The 26,303-nt window shown below is 35.7% G+C and overlaps 1 protein-coding gene across 2 annotated transcripts; it reads right to left on the reverse strand.

Annotated features, from left to right (window-relative positions):
- Positions 1–1,380: 1,380 nt before the first annotated feature.
- LOC139958327 (cilia- and flagella-associated protein 221-like) lies at positions 1,381–26,001 on the reverse strand. Of its 2 annotated transcripts, none has more exons than XM_071955314.1 (18): positions 25,848–26,001; positions 22,283–22,463; positions 21,612–21,712; positions 20,658–20,840; positions 19,667–19,767; positions 19,214–19,474; positions 17,846–18,090; positions 15,499–15,610; positions 14,002–14,089; positions 12,933–13,212; positions 12,087–12,208; positions 9,923–10,003; positions 8,442–8,738; positions 7,045–7,295; positions 5,830–5,925; positions 5,619–5,741; positions 4,283–4,354; positions 1,381–2,280 (listed from the first exon to the last, which is right to left on the reverse strand). In XM_071955314.1, exons 2-18 carry the CDS (start codon positions 22,422–22,424, stop codon positions 2,154–2,156), a joined length of 2,682 nt encoding a protein of 893 aa, XP_071811415.1. In that variant the 5' UTR covers positions 22,425–22,463; positions 25,848–26,001; the 3' UTR covers positions 1,381–2,153. The 2 variants fall into 2 exon arrangements, with proteins under 2 accessions (XP_071811415.1, XP_071811414.1); XM_071955313.1 differs by having other exon boundaries at positions 25,752–25,958.
- Between the last annotated feature and the right edge of the window lie 302 nt (positions 26,002–26,303).

Raw genomic sequence — 26,303 nt, forward strand, 5'->3', positions numbered from 1 at the left:
GCGCGCGTAGCGCGCGAAAAAATTTGGTTATATTTTTCGGGCAAGTCGTTACAACCCCCCCCCCCCCCCCCACAAATCAAATTGGGCTCCTACGACTATGACGGTAGTTCTATTAGGCATTTTTTGTAGTATTAAAAATAATACGAAGTTTTGTACGGTGGAGTATAAGAATCGCGAGATACAATTTCCCAAAGTGGCAAGGAAAACGTGGTTAATATGACAGGTTAAAGATCAATTTTGACCGAAATTTTTAAAAATTCTGTCGCACTCCAATTTTTAAACTAGCGTCAGTTTTACCAAGTTTGGGGGTGAGACACCCCCACACCCCCTCTAACGACGTTCCTGTGCGGGGAATATGGAACACGATCACATGGTTCAGCCTCTGTAGAGTCATGGTGCTCCGTAGCCTTGTCTTCAAACGCCTCAGAGCACTAAAAGATCTCTCGGCTTCCGTCGAACTGGCGGGGGAGACAAGGAGCAACCGCAAGAGAGCTTCGACTTCACCAAACATAGCCCGTACCGCTGGATTCATCGACTTGAATATTTGTCTATACCCTTCAACCGACGACGAATGGAACTGGCCTCGAAAGAAAGGCAGACTAAGCCTAAGATTTTTGGAGAGCTCAGGGTACCAACTCACGAGATCTGGGTGGAATTCTCCATTCAGCAACATTGAGTGATATTCGAGGATATGAATCCTAAGATGTGTAAGCCGTAACCAAATAGAGCCACGACACTACTCTTTTTCCAAATGTGTGGGTGGGACATTTGATAGTTTCCCCCATCCATCGAAATGTGGGGGGGACGTGTCCCCCCGTCCCCCCCTGGATTGACGCCCATGATAATGATATATGAACGCGGATTCTCCTTTAAAATTGATGTTAAAGCATTTTTCAACGCTGCGTTCGAAACCGTGAAGTTTGCTGAAGGGCGAGTGTACACATTTACGATAGTAATGTTTGATATGTTACTGGGCAGAAACCGAGGATGAGCTCTCACAGCAAGTAACTCAATGTCTGGTGCTGACAAGGTGAAACACACTTTGGGAGAATTGATAGACCAATCCTTCAATATGTAGGTCATCAAACCACCGCCATTAGCCGTGAATCTGTGATCTTGGCTGAACATGTGCAAATTCTGCATTTCTAGAGCCTGGTCAGCGACTTGGTGTTGAACATTCTCACCTTCCAATTTGTTTCCAACTGTTTGAAGTTTCGTTTCTTGCAAGGCAATGAAACATAGGTTCATGTCATTGCCTGGAACCAGGAAGGGCTACCTAAACTACTTTTGTGATCCTCTAGGGTTTTATATATTGGTTTATTGAATTATATCCAGTCTATGTATCTTAAAAACATTGAAGAAAAATTGCAGACAGCATCAGAAGTTTATCTTGTTTTTCTTGTCACTAAAGAAGAAATCCAGGCTACAATAACACTCTTAAATAAGGAAAAAATTCACACTTTTTATTTAGTTAAACACATATTTGTAGCTTTTGCATTAAGTTGTAAAATATTTCATAATATTTGGACGCTCAACCGATAAGAGTGCAGTTCATTTGGTATGAACAGCATGGAAAGCCCTGATTTGATTGTTGATTATTACTAGTATGGAAAAATACCAGGGTGACAACATTCACATATTTGAACTGAATCATTAATTAGTCAATAAGACACAATCAATGCATGAGAAACAATATACTAGGATGTCTTAGGTGGACAATCTGAATTCCTATTTTGCAGAAAATTGCAAAACATGGTAGACTTAATGTAAAATGTTGCTTTTAACTTGCTTGTAGTTTTAAATTGTTATAAAGCAATCACAATCCTTCTAGTCTTACAGACTTAATTGTTCCTTATGAAATTACTCAGATCTAGATGTGCTCAATAAGAAAAAAACACCAATTACAACTGCCACTGTTCATAACTATATTAAATATTATTATACATGTATTTGCATTGAAAATTAATCAATTTAAAAAATCTTTAAATGTTAATTTCAGACCATTCCATCTTTTGGGTTTTGGTATATGGTGGAATTTCTTGAGCTTTAAAATATTGCTTCCTGTGTTAATTTGATAGGAGAGCCTCACACACAGTCTATCATCTTTCTTGCAGTGTAATCGATCAAGCCCTGGTGATCATCCTTTTCTTCTCTTAATCCAACATTAATTCTTTATTGTTGAGCAGGCTGTTCATGTGTTCAATCTTCCCCTGAATCCTCTCACCAAGCTTATTATTTCTTTTCTGCAGGAAAATTTCAAGTTCCTTCTCTCTCTTTTCTCTGATAAAAGATAATGCACGAAAATGCACATTTAATGTTGTGAATGAAAATGAGTAAAAGTGCTTAACATTTTGTTCCACTTAGGATCTTTTAAGAAAGCAAAACTGTTATTAGGTGTACTGACATACACTTGAATGAATAAGCAACCATCCAATAGAGGTTGACAACTAAGAAATGAAAGAATATGACAATTTAATAAATGAGATAGAGAAAGGTACTTATACAGCCAAGCACTATCAAATACAACATCTGTCCTAATAAGGTGTAAGGTAAAGGAAGGATGTAACCATGGTATCAAATGGATTAAGCACACAGCTATTGACAGATGAAGTTACAGACAGGAGTTACAGACAGGAGTTACAGATAACTTAGACATGAGTTACAGACAGGAGTTACAGACAGGTGCAAGTGAAGACAGAAAACAGTAGAACCACAGAAAAAAAATAACAAATGCAAGAAAGTACGAGTGAGGACAGAGAAGGCAGGGAAAGGAATAGCAATAATAACAAAGTCAACAACAGGACAATTAAATCAAACCAGAAAGCCAAAAGGCCAAGTGATGCCTTGCTTCACTTGATATGAAAACATTTAATATTATTAGATTGCACACAAGATTTTCAGGTATGAAGTATTAAGTATGAAGGGCATGAAGGGCATCCTAGCTTGTTTTTTTTAGTTACCATGTTTACAAGGATTTTACACTTTGACCTCTGTTGAAATCAAATGACCTTCATATTAGAGCAATAAGGTTGTTGTACTCAACCCAGTGGATCTTAGTAGTAATATGAAGCATGGAGTTCATTTAGGTATGCTGTTGCAATAATCATTTGTAAAAATATTTCAGACTCAAACGTCTGTTCACCTAAAGTGAATTTTGACTTCTCAAAAAAGGATTGGAACTTCGTACTCACTAAAGTGAAGGGAACAATCTTCATTCAGGCTTTACTTTTGGAGTTATTGTGCTTACAATGTCTTCAGAGTTTGATCTCTCTTGACCCAATCAACCATTGACCTCCATATGAAACAGTAGAATTCTTGTACTTTACTAAGGTGGATATCCATGCTAAGCATAAAGTTCCTTAAAGTTGGAATATAGGATTTATTGTGTTTACAAGGTTTTCACATTTGACCTTTTTACTTCCATCAAGAAGTGCAACTCTTGCATTTACTGAGTTGCATCTTTGTACAATGAATAAAATTTACATTCAACTTTGAAATTTGGAGTTTCAAATTTGCAGAGTTTGACCTCAATGACCTTTGATCTCTACAAAAAAAAATAGGTTAATTGAAATTATTAATGTGAATCTACTGACAATGTATTAAGTTCACACTTTAACTTGGGTGTTATTGTGTTTACAAGGTTTTCAGACCTCAACTTACCTTGGCCTCAACTGACTCTTAACCTCCATAACAAATAGGGTCTTTTAAATCACTTAAGTGGATTTTCAGTCTTTGTTGACCTCAAATGACCTTTGACACACAGAAAATGAACAGGGTTCTCATACTAACTTACATAGATCCACATACTAAGTATGAATCCATACATGGTTGGCTTTCATAGCTGTGTTGACCTCAAACAAATTTAGACCCAACCAATTTCCATAGGGTTCTTTACTTAGAAAGGGAGACATGCATGCCAAATATTAAGTTCACCTAGGCTGGACTTCTTAAGTTGACATGCTGCAAGTTTTCAGACTTTGAACTCTACTGACCACAAAGAAACTTCAATCTCCACCAACTTCAACAAAACTGACTATGATAAATCCACATACCATATATCAAGTCCAGCCATAATGCACTTTTTTCATTTGTTTACAAGCAGTGTAACATACACCCAGTCCCACACACACACTCATACACCTTCTTACAGCAGGATAGATTCGACACACCTCGGGTACTTCTGGGACATACACATGAGGGTTGATATAACTCACCTTGGAACTGAACCACTTATGGAGAATGGCAGATATGAGCTGTACATATATAGGGTGATGTAACTCACCTTGGGACTGGTCCACTACTAGAGACTGGGTTATTATGGGCTGGTAGTTTGGTGCCAAGTGGAAATTCTTCACTGCAAGATAACAAATGTTTGGTTAATGCATGAAATGATGTACATGCAAAGGTTGTTGAAAGGTCCATAATTACTCAAGTGTGGGAAAAGTTGATAATTTCTTAAAGAAGTTCAAAGAACTGACTCTAAAGGCTTCACAAAAACTCAATCATAATCAAGATCAAAACTGACTTTTCACCAAACTTGCCTTTTCTCCTAAAGGGGTACATATGCCTCTCCTACATGTGATGTTTGAATATGTCAGTCTAAGAGGGATTAACCTTTGGTCTTCTGTCATGCTGTATTGCCAAACTACACAATATATCTTCTCTCAACCAACCTCTGAGAGAATTGTTTCAACTTATTTTACAGGTGGCAATGTTGTTGAAGCACTGCATAACAGGTGATTGCCACTGTTGCAATAATAATTGTACTGAGCATCCAAGAAACCTGGAGTGCTAGCAACAAAGCTTTACAAGTATGACATTTCTCCTAGAGTATGTAAGGTGCATTCATTATCTCTACCAAGCCAAGAGTGGGACAATGTTTTTCCTGAAACTGATTCCAATATTGAAACAAGATGGCAGAAAATAATTCCATGGATTTCAAGGGGGAGATTAAGTTCTATCGTTAGAAAAAAACCCAGAAAACGTTAAGTGGTCATGATGCCTAAACATGTTCATAGTGTGGTAGGCCATACATGTTAATATACAAGAACTTATGCACACCAAACTGAAGAGGATTAGCTATTGACTAATGTGGCAACATATAAAGAAAGGTATAAGGAATTAGTTATAATGTTGACAAAGCATCAACCATTTAATTCACTGTTAAAGATTTTACAGTATAGAAGTTCTATTCCAATTCTTAATGCAAAAGCAAATATGAGACTATAAAAAAGAGAACAAATTAACTAAAAATAAAGAAGACCGTTTTTCAACCCCCAGGACAAGATCTGTATTCTGTACCCTCAACTTGATGCTACTGGGATTCCAATTACATAACATGACACTACAATAATGCACATTTCGCTATGTAACTTGCTACAGATACCAGCTGTGGAGAGTGCATGTGACTAAACGGTTGCTTTAATACTATGTAATTTGGCATAGAAAAGCACTCAAAACTTAGACAATTGGCATACAGCATGTGAACCTGCATCATAATGTGTCTGATGCAGGAAAAGTGTCATCTAATACACTGTTGGTTGTGCAGGCTGAAGGATGCCTAGTCTTGGATTATTAGACTATTATCAGACTTTAAGGTAAGTGAGGACAGTACAAACCTTATTGTTTGTTGATGTGTTGCCTCTGGAGTATGAGGGCTGTCAATCAGAGGGAACTCAGCATTTACCATGGCTGGGCTGAGTAAAACCATCTCTTCTGTGTCTTCGTCACACTCAGAGTCACTAGAAAAGAAGACAAAGACAGTGAATAAAGTAAAGGGATATTATGCCAATCATGATATAAATGAAGTTAACATAGCAAAACACTAACTGTTGAGCAATGACATCCTCTTTGTCTGCTTCAGGTAAAGTATCCAAGAGCAGTGGGACCATACTGGGAAGAAGATCCTGGTTGAAGGGATCATTCCTACAAAACAAAAGTGAAAGGTGATACATGTAAGCCACTGAACAATAAATCAGGATCACATTTGTATGAGCAAATTGAAACATAATTTGATACACTGCAAGAAAAGTTTCAAGAGCAACAATTGTAACATACAACTTAGATGAATTTGGCCATCTGAAAGAGTGCAGGTACCAAACACATGCACTGCATATATTCTGCCATCTAAATTTTTAATAATCATATCATTAATATCATATCATTTAGTAATTGTATCATATATTTTCATATCATTCATACATCATTCATATTTCATTATTGTCATATCATATCATTCATTTAATAATCATATCATATAATTCATTTAATATTCATATCATCAATATCATATCCTTTAGTAATCATATCATATTTTTCATATCATTCATACTTTATTCATATTTCATTATTTTTATATGATATCATTCATTTAATAATCATATCATATCATTCATTCATTTAATAATCATATCATTAAAATCATATCCTTTAGTAATCATATCATATTTTTCATATCATTCATACTTTATTCATATTTCATTATTTTTATATGATATCATTCATTTAATAATCATATCATATCATTCATTCATTTAATAATCATATCATTAAAATCATATCCTTTAGTAATCATATCATATATTTTCATATCATTCATACATCGTTCATATTTCCTTATTTTCATATCATTCATTCATTTAATAATCATATCATTAAAATCATATCCTTTAGTAATCATATCATATATTTTCATATCATTCATACATCATTCATTATTTTCATATCATATCATTCATTTAATAATCATATCATTAAAATCATATCCTTTAGTAATCATATCATATATTTTCATATCATTCATACATCATTCATATTTCATTATTTTCATATCATATCATTCATTTAATAATCATATCATTAAAATCATATCCTTTAGTAATCATATCATATATTTTCATATCATTCATACATCATTCATATTTCATTATTTTCATATCATATCATTCATTTAATTATCATATCATTCATATCAATCATATAATTTAACAATCAAGCATTATTATCATCCAGCTTGCTTTTGATATTACTAAAAATTGCCATTACCATCTTGGAACCCATACATTCATCAGTGTTGGTGTATTAGCTAGAGAAACTAAGCCTTGGGAGGGAAACTTTTTCCATTGCATAACACCCTTGATCACCTCCTCTCTGTCCAGAAAGTTTTTCAAGGTGGAACCATGCTTGTTGGTAGGGTTCCTGTGAGTATAGCAAGGCAGTGGATTCAAATGGAAGTCTGGGTCAGTTTCAGCATAAGGCATCGGAGGCAAGAAAACTTGGAGCCCAGGAGCAGGATTCTAACCAGAAACAAAACGTAAACTTGACCAATAATTTCACAAATAGAATGGATGCAACATCATTTACATATGGATGGATGATCATCACCACACCATTAATGGCGGTCGTCATGTACTACTGTCTCTCTACACTCTTTCACACCTTCAACAACTGTCTGATGAGAATAGTATGTTTTCATGTCAAGCCATTTATTAAGGTGTTTAATATTTTCCAGATACGAAGTAGATGGATGTATAAGGATTTCACTAAAACTTCCATAAGCCTAACGATCAAACTTTAACAACTACCAAATGGCCAATCCTTTTCCAAGTTTTGATTGAAACATTTTCAAGTTCAATGAAAAGGGTACTGTTCTTTTTTTTAGTTAGCATTTCAATTATGGACAAAAACAACTTAGCTTTACTGCACGACCATCCTTTGTTTTATTATATTGTCTCACAGTAGGACATCCACATCTCATATGCTAAAATATCAAACCAGTGACACAAAGTAAAGCTATTTGAGGATATCTTTCATATAGTAAAAGAGTTCTATGTAACTCTGCCATGGTTTGTAAATTCTCAAGGTTTCAGGCACGAATCTTCAGGTTTTGTTGAAAATCTCCAGGTTTATACCTTTGATGGGTAAGAGGCAGATCTGAAAAAGCTTGTGCTTTGCTTTGCCCCAAAAATGTAACAATATAAATAGGAGGAAAGCAAAAGTGGCTGTCCATAAAAAGTGTGTAAACATCTTAACCATGTGGCATGTAATGCAAAATCATTCATTATAGATTGCAGAAAAGATGTGATGTTACAGTTGGTTTATAAATATTCCTAATAGTTCCTAGGAATATTGTTCCAATTAGAATGTCTGAAACTAGCTATAACTTTGCCTGTAAATTTGGAACTGACAATTTTTACTGGTAACTGGTAAGAGAATTATGCTGCTGATAAGGGTCTAATATGGAGATCATTAAATTTATACATCTACCAGGCAAGACAGGGGAACTGTCCACTATTACTTATAATCCTCTTTTTGTTAGCAAAAGAAAGATCCAATCATTATCAGCATCAACCTTTTTGATGTGAATCTATTTTTAGCATATCACTCTAACTAAAAAATCCTTAAAATAATTTACGAGATGATAATAAGTCAATTGTGCTTACAAAGATATGCAAAGGAGGATATTCTGTTGGTTTAAATAATGCTGGTGGTGGTACCAGGTCCCATAGTCCAGAGTCTCTCAGTTCAACCACATCATCATCATCCTCCTGATCTTTGTTTACATCCTCAATGATTTCCTCAACCTGCTGGGTCCAAGCACCATCTGGTGCCTGTATGTTGATGAGTTCATCCTCTGCACCATGCCTTAAGGCCCTCACTAGCTGAGGAGGGACATAGCCTGACCCAGCATCTCTAGCACAATGACACTTGTAGCCCATAAGCATGTATTGCTGAGGAACCTAATTCAAAATTTGCAAACCAAATCCAAAAGGATAAGCTCACATGAACTCATCATGACTAAAGATAACTAATTCTGCATTTTCAACACAATACACAAATGAAAGTGTTTCTACAGAGTATTAAACATATACATTCCTAAAATTATTTACACTATTTGCCTGTATTCTATACCATAATTACAATATTATTTAGGTTTTATTCAACTAAATAGTTGTATCATATTTAAAAGAACAGTCCAGCAGTGTTCATGTTTGTCCTCCCCCCCCCCCCCCTTCAAAACAAGAAAACTACAAATAGACATAAAAATGACAGGCAAAGAGAAAATAAAATTTCAAAATGACCAAAATTGTTAACAGTGCAAACATGGTTGTGACTTCAGTTTCACTTACCTCCATATAGCCAGCCTATGTGGAGGACTTACCCCCTAGAACACTGCAGAGATGCTTATTTGCTAAACTCTGGTCTTGAAAGAAAACTTCAAGTAAACTGTCAAGAAGATTTTTGCCATTCCAATTCCTTACACTGATCAAAACTTGTATTGCTTTGATCCACTCTTTATGCCATAAGTTGACCTATTCTCAGTTAAGGATTAATATTTTGATGTATATGTGAGTGAGCCACACAACCACACTGATTAATTACTGACTTTTAGCACCAATAATTCTCTTCATTTAGTTATATACTTACAAGTAACAACACTGTATATTGTTTAGTGACACTACATTTATGAAGGTAAAGGTCTGAAAATTGTTACATTGTCAAAGTTATGAAGGATTTTCTTTTCAACAGGACCCCCTTGACATTATTTGAGCAGTATGAACAAAGTAAATCTGTAAATTCACAACTGTTTACAATTTTGGGGCCTTGTAATTATTTAAAATATTATTTTCTCTCAACCCATAAATCAAATAAGAACATGCTTTGGTGAAGTGTTGTTTTGTACTTTTCGGATTACCTATGATTATTATGAAAAACCCATGAACTATTGGTTTGACAATAAAATAATAGAAACATTCTGGTGGCAGACAATGTGACACTAATTATAGGAAATCAAACTTATTCCACAGTGCTAGTTGTCAACAGCAACTCAGTATCCTGTTCCTAGCCCACTGTAAAGGAGCTCAGAAATTGATCATGTGTGTTACAGTGGTTTGAATTTCACAATTGGCAAATGTTAACATACCTTGAGGTTGAAGTAAGGAACCTGTCTCTTGATATCCAGAGAAACACCTTTACTGGGAACTATGCCTAGAGCATCTGGAGCCTATAAGATAAATTAAACATTTGTCTACATGTCATCATAAATCTGGACACTTTAATAGTCTTCTGTTATAACATGCAAAATACATGTGAGTCTTTCAAATATAAGTTGAGTCTTCAACATCTCTGTGAAAGACATATTTGATAAGATCATATTAATTCATTTGAAAAACCCTGGCATATAGCACCGTTATGTGTGCATGAAGATGGCAACAAATATGATACTACAGCTAAACAGATCAAAAGTTTGAAGTTTTTGGTAACATATGACTTTAATTTCTAGTTTTAATGTTACTGAAAGTAAAAGCACTTTTTACCTGGTAGGCTCTGTCTCATAGAGCAAGTATAAACTTCATGCACATCATGCTTGTTGACTTTTACAATTAACAATGATTTACTGCCTGGCACTGTCTTGTTACTTTAAGTTCCTACAACTTTAACCTACACCGATAACAACTGTTGATCTAGCCAGGTTCGCTTACAGAATAAGGAATGAAACTCTACCTTAATAATATATGATCCTGTGCACTTCTCGAGATATTGAGCTTAATGAAAACACATTCATACACACACAACTAGATTCTAAGATTCAAAAAGATTCATAACACATCTAAAAACAGTTTTCAACATTTCTGCAGGAAAATATGAGACTATAAAAGATACAGCTATGGAAGATGTAGATTTTTCATTAATGCAATTTGAGCTGTACCAAAGTACAACTTGTTTCTGGTAGTCGTTATTCTTAAAAGCAACATCCCAGACACACGTGCATGCACTTGTTAAGAGGCATACAGGGTACCATTGCATGTAATCCCAATCCAGTTGTACAGGATGCCATGGCATGTAAACCAAACCCTGTCAGTCCAGGCATACAGGGTACAATGGCATGTAATCCCAATCCAGTTGTACTGAGTACCCTGGCTTGTACACCAAACCTTCCCAGTCTAGGGTGCCATGGCATGTCATCCCAATCCAGTTGCACAGGGTGCCATGGCATGTAATCCCAATTCAGGTGTACAGGATACAATGGCATGTAAACCAAACACTCACAGCCCAGGTGTACAGGATACCATGGCATGTAAACCAAACACTCACAGCCCAGGTGTACAGGATACCATGGCATGTAAACCAAACACTCACAGCCCAGGTGTACAGGATACCATGGCATGTAAACCAAACCCTCACAGCCCAGGTGTACAGGATACCATGGCATGTAAACCAAACACTCACAGCCCAGGTGTACAGGATACCATGGCATGTAAACCAAACACTCACAGCCCAGGTGTACAGGATACCATGGCATGTAAACCAAACACTCACAGCCCAGGTGTACAGGATACCATGGCATGTAAACCAAACACTCACAGCCCAGGTGTACAGGATACCATGGCATGTAAACCAAACCCTCACAGCCCAGGTGTACAGGATACCATGGCATGTAAACCAAACACTCACAGCCCAGGTGTACAGGATACCATGGCATGTAAACCAAACACTCACAGCCCAGGTGTACAGGATACCATGGCATGTAAACCAAACCCTCACAGCCCAGGTGTACAGGATACCATGGCATGTAAACCAAACACTCACAGCCCAGGTGTACAGGATACCATGGCATGTAAACCAAACACTCACAGCCCAGGTGTACAGGATACCATGGCATGTAAACCAAACCCTCACAGCCCAGGTGTACAGGATACCATGGCATGTAAACCACCAGTGCAGGCGTACAGGGTTCAATGGCATGTAAACCAAACACTCACAGCCCAGGTGTACAGGATACCATGGCATGTAAACCAAACCCTCACAGCCCAGGTGTACAGGATACCATGGCATGTAAACCAAACCCTCACAGCCCAGGTGTACAGGATACCATGGCATGTAAACCACCAGTGCAGGCGTACAGGATTCAATGGCATGTAAACAACACAATATACAATGAGTGACTTTACTGCTCACTTTTACTTCTTGTTTAAATACCTTTACTGAAGCAAGCACATACTTCAATACTCAAGAAAATATCATTACACAAAGCTTTGTTGAATTATCCAATATAGAGAAACTTCAAAACAAATGTGAGTACAAACCATATCATCTTTGTGGTATGGTGCAATGTATGTAGGGAATGCATGAGGAAGGATATTCTGGGCCACAACATGTAGTGTCAAGTCTGAATATTTAGCAATCTTGAAATCTTCACCAAAGGTTGCTGAAGAACAAAAGAATAGGATAACAGGAGACAAATACCAACTTACTTTTAACAAAGTTTGGCTTACAATTTTAAAATTTTGTCAATGAGATATGTTTTAAAGCAAGATAAAATTGAATAGAAAAAACACAGGCTCATTGTGGTTTGAAAACATAATGTACAACATTTCAACTTCATAAAATTTGATCATTCCTTGCAAAATGTTCATCATTTAGGAAGCAGCATAACAAAAAAAGTATCAATACTGAAAATAAGAAACTGGGTTATAGATACAGGCACTAAAAGAGACAAAAGCAGGATAAATATTGTTATTCTTCTTACTTTTGGAAAGCATAATCAACCTTTAAAGAATGATAAAAACATCCTTTTTGCAATATTTAATATTTATAACAAAACAATAACAAGTCTATGGGATATTTGGAATCCTCCTCCCTCAATCTATACTAAATAAGACGTTTGACATATTTCACTGTCTTTTTATTTTTTTTATTTTACCCCAAATCCAATTGCACTGATCTCAAGTCCTTTAAACCCGCACTGAAGACCAATGAGAAATTTCAATGCTACTGTCCTTAAAAGTGTATTATTATATTCATTTGCATTATAAATGGATACTGAATCACATAGTCACACACTGACATTAGCATCTTTGGAGGATTTTTCTCTGGAAGTATTTTATTGCTCATGTATTCCCAACAATAATCATAGATTTTTTTTAACTCACTTGAAAACTCTTTGCCAGCTTTTCCTAGCTTGTAGCCTACAACCAGCTTTTGCAAGAAAGGCACTTTTTTGTCTGCACGTGACCTCAAAATAACCTTATTGACAGCCCTCCTAAACCTGCCAATGGCACGATGCCTGGTAGCCCAAGGATCATTATTAAGTAGATCAAACTGAGGCATATGAGCAGGCTTGTCTGTGACATTACGAAGAGTTCTTCTTTGAATACAAGAATCCGCACTTCTGCTATACTCTATCCCTGAGATAGGATCACCTCTGTTATACTAGAAAAGAAAATAGCAAAAGATATTCCCTTCAACAGAAATAAAGCACATAAGAAATAGATATGAGTTTGTGTCTAAGACATGTAACACATTTTACTTTGCATACCTGGCAACCTCCTGCCCCAACATGTTTAGATAAACCAGGTTTTACTCTATAATTACATTTACAGATGACTACATCAATTGCCTTTGTGGATTATAAAATAACACCACAATCATGTTTCCAGACATCAGGAAACAACTGACATACAGTCTTGTACACTAGAGCATCAATCATGCAGTAGCTCAACACTGATATAATATGGTAGCATTACATGAGTGTACAACTTCCAAGAAAACGTAAGTGTAGCACTCCTCAGAGATTGAAGGTGAAATATCAAGTCACCAGGCAAAAAGTCTTTGGCACCTTCCTCAGAGTACTGACAACAACAGTTGGTTGATCTGTAAAAGGCTGAAACTATTTCTGTCATTATCTGAATACTCACATGATAATGTCAAAAGGGAAAATTGAGTTTGTTCATCTATAGTCACATGACATGATGAGTGAGGCTTCTTATATAGTACAGTTTTCTGACCGATCATCTGTTTATTAGTATGACCAAGTTTAATCAAAATGAAGGGTCTGAGAGGGCTGAAATTCTTCCCTGAAAACCAAAACTATGCTGAGGCAATGATTAATTTTTTTTTGGGGGGGGGGGGGTGCAGTACAGATGCAGTACATAGAAAGACACATGGTAAAATAAGTTTACCACAATGCCATGAAAGAAGAATGGATTTCCAATGTCTTACATGATATTCAGAGAGTGCTTCTGCACGGTAAGCAAGAATATCTTCTCGGTCTGTTTCTGATATCTGATCTCTTCCTAAATGCACTTGCCTGTTTGAAATGACAATAGTAGTAGTTATGAGAATAATAGTGATCATAGCAAAAACAGTAAAAGCAGTATAACTAGCATTAGTAAGCAAATGACTGCAACAGACGGTCATTCCTTCAAGAACCTGCATCCAAGCAAATGTATAAGTCGTGTTGTATGTGGAAAGTGATAGCTTGCCATAAGGAGATCAAGATGTGTACGTGAACAGAAAAAGCAAACAGCTATGTGGACAGTAAACTAAACCTAGGTGGACAGAAAAACTAAAGAAATTTAAGGATTATGTCTGCTTCTCATTTTTAATTTACTAATAATTTGATATGTACATGTAACAATCACTGAGTAATGTACTTGACATGACTTTGTAGTAGGATGTTCATTTTCAGAAGTACATAAACTGATTTTTACAAGCAAAGTGGGTGGTAAGAGCCTTTGATTATTTTCAATGGGGAGGTATTTTCGGAATTAGAATTAAAGTATTTTCAGGATTAGAATTAAAGTCATCATTACATAAATGAAGTAAAACCGGAGCAGCTTAACTTATCTAAATACTTACTTTTCACTTTGTATAGGTGTGCCTGTTAGCTATACAATTTTCACTGTTATACTTACATTCTTTCATACTTTCAAACTACAGACTTGCAGAACAAAATATAAAATTGAAGAGCTCAAATTGTAAACAAACTCACAACAGAAGTTAACATTGCTTTCGAATTGTGTTACTGGTAAAAATGACACCTCTATTAATTTTATTCTATGCACCTTTTACATAATTTTGTATTTGCTTTGCTAAGACAGATGAGCTTTCTTAGAGTTTAATTTAAGTAGCATCATATTTAAGTGAAAATGCTCCTTCCTTTCATCTTCTTCTTGCACTTTATTTTCTTTGCACTCATTATGGATATGTTGATTTGACAAGTTTCAACCAAGAAATCAGATCAACTGATAACCCTCAATCTTCATCTTTGCCTATATGTTTGATGCTTAATCATGTCATATTCCACAGCAGAGAATTCAACCTACACTCTGTCATTGCTAAAACAACATCAACAAAAGAATAAAAAATAGCACAGATTACAGTAATATCAATAATAAAGGATGACTGTTGTCTTACAATTAATTTTTAAACCTCATTGAACATCAATCAAATGTGTGGACTACTCTGTGTGACACCATTAGATCAGTTCCTTAGCTAAATGCAAACTCAACAGGGACATTTATATAGTACACTACAAATATGTCAATATGGCAGTTGGGTGTCATCAATCTATGGCTGCTCTATTGTTTGTACATTTTTCTGATTGAGAGATTAGAATTTATGACACAATGTAATAACATCAGCATTGTGTCCTGCACTGAGCTGCTGGCATTATCATCAACTTAAAGGATAATATTATCAATAATTGAACCTTACCACCTAAGCTCGTTTCTTCTTTCAGCTTGTAGGTCTTCTTTAACTTCTTGATCAAATTCTGCCTCCTTTAGCTGGTACCTATTTACAACCGTTTCCCTCTTATATAGAATAGCTGAAAAGTAAGCATTCATTACAAAGTAGTCTCGCAAGGGAAACATCACAAACTATCCAATAAGGGAACAACCATACAATATATATCATAGCATGACTTCTCTTAACTTAAAATGAAATATTGTCTTCAACTGTCATTTGAGAAAGTTTCAAGAGTTTAGCTGTATCAGTCAAATGTCCCCCCTACTTGTGCACATTTATACACCACTTACCCTATACTGGGTCATAATTTGTTACAACTCTAATATTCCTCCCTATGTAAAATACCTCAAAATCGCAAATTCAGTCAGTCAACAGGAATTTTGTACTTTCAGTACATGATTTATACCGCATGCGCTGTCCAAAATGGCTCATTTGGCTATGCCACAAGCATGCTATATATGTGTTCCATCTAACACACACAGTATGTATAGTCTCTGAGTGATAGGCCTACAACACGTTCGTATGTATTCTGTTGTATAGCTGAAGCAGTGACAGAAAATGGTAAGTTTGAAACTTGCGCTGTTTATTTTAAGGCTTATTTGGGTGGTAGAACTTAAATGTTGTATATGTGCAGTGAGCCTGCTGGCGAACGGGGTGCCATGGTGCTGGTCCAATAAGGTGCGCTTGGGATTGTCCGGACCGACCATCTGGATAGCTATTGATAATTAGGCCTGAATCACTGACCAGCTTCCATTGTCACAGGGCAACCAGCGCAAACTGTTATTTTCCGAAAACGTGATACAACATCAAAGTCACGAAATATTGAGCTACCTGACATGAATTTAGAAGGGTGTCACAGCAATAAAAAAATTATAAACTTCAAGGTATTCCAATTCTACGGTGGTGTAATAGGGATATAGGGAAGATAGGGAGTCCTCGAATCTTAAACTGTGGACTTTTGATCTCAAAATATGGGACTTTTGATCTCAAAATATGGACTTTGTATCTCAATATGAGGACTTTTTGACTTTAAAAATAAAACGTTTAAGATGAAAAGTCAAAATTTGACTTTAAAAGACAAAAGTTGAAGATAAGAAGTCTTAAAGACCTCTGTACCTCTACAGTTTATCTCCTACCCCTCCTCTCCCCTGTTGGTTTCTTTCTTCTCTCCATCCCTTGTCTACTAATCCCCTTATATCTATCTCTTTTGTGTTCACCTTGCTCATTAACCTGTCTGTATTCTGTGAATATATTTGTCCCCTCTGTTACTGTTACTTGTCATTTAGCCTTTGACGAAGATCCTGTTAGGATCGAAAAGTCAAAATTTTGAGATTTGAAGAAAATTCCAATATATTTTCTAAAACATTACTCCTTATTTGTCAATTATGACTTGAGTCATATCTTATTTCTCTGGTTTTCTCTATTTATATTTTCTTTGGAGTAAAGGTGGATTTTGTTATGAGGTGGAATAGAATAGAGAATAAAACATTGTGGATAGAGAGCAATTAAGTTAATATAATACCAGTAGCATCTTTCTGTAAGAGATTTTATAGGGGAGCTCTAAGTCATGCATATATTATATGTATGTATATGTATGCGTGTTTGTGTGTATGTATGGGTGTGTGTACGTGCGTATGAATGTGTGTTTGTTTGTATGTATAATTTCTGTCCACCCTACCTGTGACAGCGGATTGACGCTTCTGGTATTAGTACGGTATTCTTGTTATATTCATGTGTCTGTTAAACATTGACATAATACTAACTAATAATAAATAATAAATGTTGGTCAATTATATTTTGTTAGGTAGTGAATTAGAATTTATCTAAGGTGGTCAGAAGGGCTTGTCATTGAATTCTACAAAGTACTAATACAGCATTTCTATCATCATATATCAAATCATCATTGAAATGAAATGGATAGAAATAATTAGTGCTGTTTCAGCACACATGGCAAAGTACTTCTGATATTATCCAAGGCAGGCCTCGACAAATTATTTTAAAACTACTCGCCAACTGGTGACCGAGTCTAAAATTCTACTCGCAAATTTATGACCAACCATTAACTTGCTTTGCAATATGAATATACTGAGTGAATAAATGATTTTCATATAGAATTGTACCAGAAAGCAAAGGTGTTTAGATATATGGTATGTGATGACTATCTATGTCACTTGATACATCATGCACACCTAGCTATGTACAAGGCAAGTATATACTGCTGCAGGAAAGACAAACAACAACCACATCAGGTTAGCTTTCAAAGACGTTCCACATATTTCAGTCATATATCTCAAGTAGAATTAAGTATACCTACCTTCACGTAATTCCTTAACACTCATTTTACCAGCTTGTTGAATCAGCACAGAGTTCACAGAATGCTGGGCGTCTAGGTTGCTAGGGAAACGTATTCCATCTTTTTCCAGTGCGTCTGTATCCTTTGCAGGTTGTCTGGCTTTAGATTTTTTATTTCTCTTCTTTCTTGACACTCCCAGAGGTGATATACTATGAGGATCCAGCTGACAGTCAAATTCTGAGCTCAAAACTGAACTCACTTCTTTCCTGTCAAAAGAATTTGTAGGAAATTGTTTCAAATAGATGGATACCAAATAGTTTTACAGATATATAGCAGTTAATGGCCTTAGTGCATTTCAAAATCTTGTGTCCCAATTTGCTCAACTCTTTTAACAAAAATATGTTTATCTTTAACACATTTTATTAAAGGTCATCATCAGTACTGCTTATATATGTACTATAGAGTCATAGATAACATGGCCTGGTGTTCATTTTTGAATTCCACTGATTGTCTAATTGGCCAGAAATTATCTGCAAAGAACAGTCAAGTTTTCTTGTTGACATGTTTAAATATTTTATGTGAAACAATTTAGGCTATTTAAAAGGCAGAACAAATGATTCCTATAGTAGGTGAAAACCACATCTCAATATCAGTTCCCATGGTCTCTTCTTACAACAGGTTGCTTTCAAAGTATTACCCAGATGCATGCATAAGCAGATGTCTTGACCTTCCATTCTATGTGCTGGGCTACATATGTAACACAATCACCATCATCAATATGTAACGTTTATAGCAAACATTCTAGCAACTTCAGTTCCTTCTTTCCCATATGCGCTTCAGCAGCAGAGTTGGCTGGTAGCAGGACACCATTCACTTTATCTACAAGTCATTTATTACTGTACTGTCAGCTGAACCAACAACTGTGTTGAACTCTCTTCCCATTAAACTATATATGGTTTGTTTCATTTCTGCTAAAATGGTTCACCGTGTACATTGTTTTCTATGACCAAGAAGTGCTAAGAACATGACATCTGCTGGTACATGCATTTGAGATATATTTAAAAAAGAAAGGTTGTAAACAGGAGCAAGATGCAGTCTTTGAGTTATGTTTACATCTCAAATTCAATTTCTCAATCTTTGTGAAGAGGTGGAGTGAAATATACATTGTCATGATTGTGTGAAAGCGCCACAAGAGAATACTTTGACCATTGATATATATAACGTACAAGCAGTTTGAAGTGTACAAAGAACAATTTGGTCTTGTATTTATAATATATCATACCAATTTAACTATCAGAAGAAACTCAATAAGAAGTAAGTATATGAGTCTTCTGAGAAGGATTTAAAACATATTGTATGAGAGTTCATTATGTAATCATCCGTACTCACTTTTCTAAGCCAGGTGTAGAGTGGCCAGTGATAACACAGACCAATGGCTTAGAGTTGAATTGTGAAATATTTAGCTGTATCTTCATCACTGCAGTACTAAATTCTGTCGGTTGAAATGTTATCTGCAGGGCAGTTTGCCCATGAGCTGGTATGACCCCAGTAAGTGGCTCTACTGTAAATGATGGGTTTGGTTGTGGAAAAGAAATATAAAACTCAAAGTCTACAGGAGCCTTGCATCTCAATGGAATTTCCTTTGTTATGCTGTGAAGACAAAAAGACATTTTCCTGAGCAGCTAATAATGAAACAGCATTACCGACAGAGGATCATATGACAATAGACTAATGACTATATATGATAAATAAGAAAATATCAACCCTAATTAGGAGGATTTTAATGTATTCACACATTATAATCTAAATCCCTCTAATCAATAGTAAATGAAAGATACCCACCTTTGTGATACTGGAGTTTGTGGAAATGAATAGACTGAAGGAAAGTCAGATACATCCATTACAGGATACCCATGAAGAGGAACAATTAAGTTTTCTGCATCCTAAAGTGAAATAAAAAAAGCGCAGAACGTCACGTGACTTAGTGATTCCTTGTCAATATGAGAAGAAACTTTAGATACAAGATTTTCTAACAATCTGAATTGCTGAGCAGAAATGGCAAGTCTTGCAGAATTGAGTAATGCATACCTATGCAAAGAGGGTCAAAGGTCAAACAAATTTCACTTCTGCATAATTAGACTTATTCTGACTATAACCAACAATTCACCTTGAATGACCTTTGACCTCCATGAAAACACTAGGAATCATCTGCTCACCAAGGGCTACCAACATACCAAGTTTAAAGTTCAAGCAACTTTACTTCTTGAGATATCATGTTTACAAGGTTTTCAGCCTTTGACCTCATACACACACACATACTGTACATACTCATCCGCCTGGGTGTCCGCATAGGTTACGATTATCATCGAACCAAAAAGTATTATGAATTTAAAACAAGGCTTTGCAGTGGAAATGCATCGACTGAAGGAAAGTCATATATAGAATAACCATGAACAGTTCAGTCCTTTAAATGTCCTACAAATTTGTTTGGATTAAACAACACATTTCAGGTATGTATAGCCTACAAGATTGAAATTTATCTCCCTATGCAAATTATCTATGAAACAGAAAATGACAGCAAAGTTATTTGATAAGATTCAATTTCTAGATCATTAGCATTTAAGCCATGAGTAAGCATGGTGACAGAATACATGATGCTGGAGTGGACATACCTTAATTAGAGTCCTCAATAGGTAAGAAACTTTAACAGGCATGCAAGGCTTATGTTGCACTGCTTGTTGGAAGCATGCATTGTAAACTCTATGAACGTAGTAAGTTCTTTACATTTCTGATCATAAACTGAATTCTAAATTTCAACAAAATCTTTCATTACCTTACAATGTATCCTGATACAATCATAATAGTATCGCCATTCATCTGGTGTAAACTCAACTGAGACCTCCAAGGCCATACCAGGCACCAACCGTTCCCTTTTTTTGTACCATGCTTTGAAATATCTAGAAGATGGGGGAATAACATGCATCTGCTGGCATTCTGATGATAAGTTGACAAACCTCTGATATAAGAAAAGAGAAGACGATAGTATTAAAACACTGTCGAATATTTGAACTTTATGTTAGATTAACAAAGCATGCACCAGACTAAAGGATGTACCATTACAAAGTGTAAACATTTGTTTAAAGGATGCAAGTGCTAGCTTGTAAATATTGAAGGGCATAAAATACACGAATATATGTATTAAATATACATACTGTATGAACTACCTCTTCAGGCTTGTCTACAGTTGAAAGAAAAGTAGTATTTTATAGTCTAAACAATTTGTCTCTATCATTTCAAAACTTGTTTACCGTAAACTATAATACTGTAAGTTCTCATCTGCTTTCAATCCCACAACAGCTCTGTCTTTCAATATGTTGTGTAAATGTAAGTTAACATTTGTAGAAGTCAACCAGAATATTAGAGGTTAGATTCATAGGAATTTGACGACATGCACTATTCACAATGCATGGTTTGTTACATGAGTAACATATCTCTTGTTGAACTGGTTGAACTCTTTATCAGCCTCCTGGCAATGTATATAACTACATCCGACTCCATTTAAACTAATTGAAAGCTGCATGCAACACCACACTAAACCGTGAAGATATCATACAGCACATGTACATCTTGAAGGTATAATTATCATGACAATCTTCATACCTACTTTCTTAATTTTTAACTTAAAGTTGTGGTTGCATTCACCCTTAATATAGAAAACATGTTTCACTTCACACAAGATTCACTTAAGTATGATGGTTCCAATAAAGGTGACTGGAGGTGAACTCACAAGAGTTTGTTTAAAAAGTTTTCCAGGTTCAAATCCTGCAAAGTGCACTGCAGCTGGCACAGCTTGAATAATTGCATTAGAAGACAACTTGTGAAATAACTCTGTTGATAAAGAAAACCATTAGGTTTTATTAAATCTCTAGCATTTAATAAGATATGCACAAGTTTGAAAAGGAAATAAACCATAGATCCCTCTCCTTACTAGCTTGGACATTTTAATTCATTATAAAATAAAAAATTCAGACCAAACAGAATAGCCTGTATATACTAGGGAACTGTAACAGTATTGTTCAATGAGCAGAAAATAATGAAACTGATTCACAAGCTCAGCAAATCTACCTCCATTGCAACAATACATACCTGTAGGATCCTTCACTTGCAACAAATGAAAGGAGTACTAATAGTTATGCATCCTACTCAGAGGTAATTATAAGTAAATGAGCTCAAAATGTTAAAGAAAGATTTAGACAAAAGAACGTACTGAGAATTAGAAATATAAATACTTGTTTTAATAATTTCTTTCAAGTAATCTTTACGATAAAGAGTGTTTGATTAAATTTTAACAAAATTTAAGACAAAATGCAGCATCGAATCAAGTATGGATAGAATCAATCACTTTATATAATACTTGATATAATTCTGAACCTGTATCTGTATCAGTATGTCACCTACTTGTATCTAAAATATGGTTTGGTATCACCTTCTTATCCTCATCAGCTACAAGCTTCTCGGGTACTATGATATGCTTTCTCACCAACTTGTGACTGTGTGACAGGAAATCACCTTGTTGACTAATGGGTCTTTCCAGTGCCATAGTTTTAGCTCACTGTTGAGTCTGTTAACCTGAAAGTTGCTGAAAAACAAAAGAGATTCACATACACACATTCATTGACTAACTAGCCTTTTAAAATATCATTGAAAGTCAGAATATTCAGATGCCTTGAGATTCCGATCGAACAGCATTAGTACAAGCTCGCGTGAGGGACTTGCGATACTACTACACGGTAGATTAGTGCACCTTCCCCGGCTATGCATAGCGTTGAATCGAATGATCTACATTCTTCTCCCATTGTGGTTGTGGTGTTCAGTCAAAAGCTCGGAAAAATACAATCCTTTATGTGGAACGTAATAATCGGTACCAAATAATCGGTAGCTCAATGGATTTTGCCGATGCTGATTATTTACTGATTGTCAGATAATCGGCCTGATGCCGATTATCTAACCGATTATCAGTCAAACACTACTTCTTACATTGTGTTTGACAGCACTGCAATGTTTGTAGGTCTGAATATTGTGTTTACAACTTTGATTGTGCATAAAGTTGCTTGGATCCTTGCAAAAAATTTGCAAGGGCAAACCAGGGGTCAGCAGGTATTTTCAGTTTTAATTATGTTGTGTTTAGTTGTAAAATCCAGCGACCAGACTGGTGAAACTGCTATGTATGTAACATGGAGTGGCCTGATTGGTCTGTTTACAGATCGTTATCGGTAAATATTTTTCAAAACTTTAGTCTTGTTTCTTCGACCAGATAAAGGACATATTTACCATTGGCTATCAATTGAAATCGAAACTGAGGCTAAAGAATGGGTTATTTAGGACAGATAAATAACTCATTGCAAGTAACAAGAAGTGGCATTGTTGTGGAGAACAGTTCAATATCAGTTTGCTGTTATTGGCAATGAGTCTAAATTTTACAGATACCAATATGCCCTGGTATTGCAAATATCAGCCAACATTGCTATCGCAAACGATTATTGTTGCAACACTAATGTTAACCAAAAGAAAATTGTACCAACCAAGAACTCACCTTGTTCACCATCATGCCAAGAAAAATCTTCATCAAAGCTTTACTTTTTTACTGTATCATTTACACATATTGACTTATATTGACCATAAGTGACCTTTGATCCATCAGTGAACATACAGTACCCGTTCTTGCATTCATTAATAGTTTTACATTTAGAATATGTTCATTGCAGTTTTACTTTTGGGAGTCTCATGTTTACATGGTTTCCAGACTTTCACATACTGTAGATCTGTTGACCTCTCATGACCCTGACCTCTGCAGAGAACACCAGGGTTCTTGTACTGCCTTAGGTGGAAATACATACTACGTACTGTATGAAGTAAATCCTCTGTCCCCAACTATTAACATAGAGAGAAGACTCATAAATATGTACTCACAAGAAAGTTAGGATGACCATGTCATTACACCACACATGCACCCACACTACCTCCTCCTAAAGTATTATTTGTTGACAGTATTTGAAGAATATTTATTATTGGGAGATATCTTCAATTATAATGAGATTATTATTTCAAGATATCTTAAAATCAATTCCAGTTAAAGGCTAGACATACATGAAAGTCATTGAAGAATGCCTAAGCCTATCTTTAAAAATTTAGTATTTTTAAAAAAAAGTATTTTTAATTTAGGAATAATAACCGGCTCGCCATATACTCGTTTTTAAAGATTATCTGACTGACAAAGACTAGCTGACTTGAAGTGACAACTTTATTGACAGTAGACTAGGCCTACCAAGAAACGTTCAAGATAAGTTAGTATGGCCTACACTGAGTTTCTAAAAAAAACTTGCAATTAGGCTATGTAATATCATAGACTCTATGAAAGTTACATCTACCATATATCCCCATAGTGGAAACACAGTTTTTGGTGGAACTTACGACCCAATGCCTAATGAAACAACGGCTAAAAAAGCATTGCACTAATAGTCAATTGTTGGTTAAATACGAAGGACCCCTATTTAAGAAATTAGTTTATTATGTTATAATCAAAAGATGGGAGCAAACATTTTACTTATCTTCTAGAATTTGTGCAATTCGTATTTGTTTCACGCCAAAGAAGATGACATCAATTGTTTGTGACATAGGGTAAACGAGGGAGTTTCCGGTGACCTATGTAATTTTAAATTTTATGACATATAATAACTGTTTATTCTGTTTACTCACTATCATGAAATACTAGTTTGGCAAAACATAACATTAATCAGCCATGAATGTTAGTTGTTACTGTTGTATTTTCACCTCTTTGTTGGGGTTTCCATTTTCAAATGTTGAAGTTTCCATCGACCAAGGTTTCTGAAGCCTGTTTTATCGAGGCCTCAATTATTGCTGGCCACAAAGTCTGAAATTTCAAGACTACTGACTATGGTTTGACAGATCACGGTAATTACAAAGCACCATGCTCTTCAACAGCAGTTGACCTTTACTGGGCAGAGTAAAACTTCTTTGTTTATGTAATGTAACATTATGTAGGAACTGCTACTCGAGTTCCCAAAAACATGACATGTTTATACTGAATATCATAAGGATGTGTTGCTACAATAGAAATTTTGAATGATGTTACATCTGAAATAGAAAATCCAAATTGTACAAAATCATAGGATACTGTGTTGGGTCACCCAAAGTTCTAGTTGGCTGACCTCAGGCTCTACAACACTGCTAAAAATTGTGATGTGATTTCCGGCCTCCCCTATTAAAACAGGTCGAGGTCCTTTTCAACATGTGGGCAATAAAGTTCATGGACAGTCAAGGTAACTTTGCTTTCTGTAATTTTGCTGAGTTATAAAAAAATTATTGATTTATGCCTGAAAAGTGCCCCAAATGTGTAAGTATTAAAAGTTAAGCTAGCCTAACTCTAATTCTTTTCATGCCTTCTCATGAAAAGGTTAACCTGTTTCTTACCACTGAGTGTGAGGATGACATTTTTGTGGGAATCTATGGATATGATGTCTATGTTAGTTGTTACTAGGCTAGCCACACTTTTACTTGTGGGTGTGTGCATGGAGGAATGCAAAGGCAAATTGTGGGTCCATTTAAAGGAATTTAATGGACGAAATTTCCAAGTTCCAACCATCGCCAGAAAGCTCTCTCATTTAGTCCTAGCCTACCCCTATATATCGACTATTTGAATCGTTATTTACCTAACGATCGTGTAACGAGTCCCTACCTAATTATACACAAACTTAGTGTAGCCTGGCTTGGCTAAACACAAATAGCCTAACTTAGGCTAAGACTAGGCCAACGTTAACTTAGATAACATAAGGCCAGCGCTAACGTTAGGCTACTGAAACTTAGGCTGGGCCAAAGTTTCTTTGCTTGGCTGGTAAACATAGAGTACCTTTCTTGCAAGACAGGATTTTGGCGAATATTCCAAATATTGGCTTAAGTTTGTGGCACGGAAAGCTGCAAGCTCTCTCGCGAAGCACTCAATTACCATTTTGCAATATTATCATATCTCCTTGTAGGCTATATTTTTTTCAAAATATTTCTCTAAGATATAGCACCCTCTTGCAATAGCTGGTCGTTTCCAAGGCAATGTTACATATTTCCATTGGTGACCAACTATATATGTCGTAAGTTATGGAACGCCGAATATGCATGTATTATGTTGGATACTTTTATGCTGTCTGTTATCATGTTGTCTCCTTTGATGTTGTTGTCTCATTTAATGTTGTTTTCTCCTTCAATATTGTTGTCTTCTTTGGTGCTGTTGTCTCCGTTGATGCTGTTTCCTCCTTTAACGTTGTTGTTTACTTTGATGTTGTTGTCTCATTTGATGTTGTTGTCTCATTTGATGTTGTTGTCTCATTAGATGTTGGCGGCACTGTTCACTTTAATGACGTCAAAATACGTACACAAATTCAAAGAATTTTGTGCTTCAGAACTAGCC

The sequence above is a fragment of the Apostichopus japonicus genome, chromosome 18 (genome assembly GCF_037975245.1).
Source record: "Apostichopus japonicus isolate 1M-3 chromosome 18, ASM3797524v1, whole genome shotgun sequence".
NCBI lineage: Eukaryota > Metazoa > Echinodermata > Holothuroidea > Aspidochirotida > Stichopodidae > Apostichopus > Apostichopus japonicus.

Excerpts from the sequence above, each read along its gene's own strand:
- LOC139958327 (XM_071955314.1), bottom strand. The coding sequence starts at position 22,424 with ATGGCACTGGAAAGACCCATTAGTCAACAAGGTGATTTCCTGTCACAC. Across the intron at positions 18,091-19,213 it reads TCTACACCTGGCTTAGAAAA|GAAAGAAGTGAGTTCAGTTT; the intron begins GTGAGTACGGAT and ends TTCTTTTGACAG. Across the intron at positions 12,209-12,932 it reads AGCTGGCAAAGAGTTTTCAA|CAACCTTTGGTGAAGATTTC; the intron begins GTGAGTTAAAAA and ends TTTGTTCTTCAG.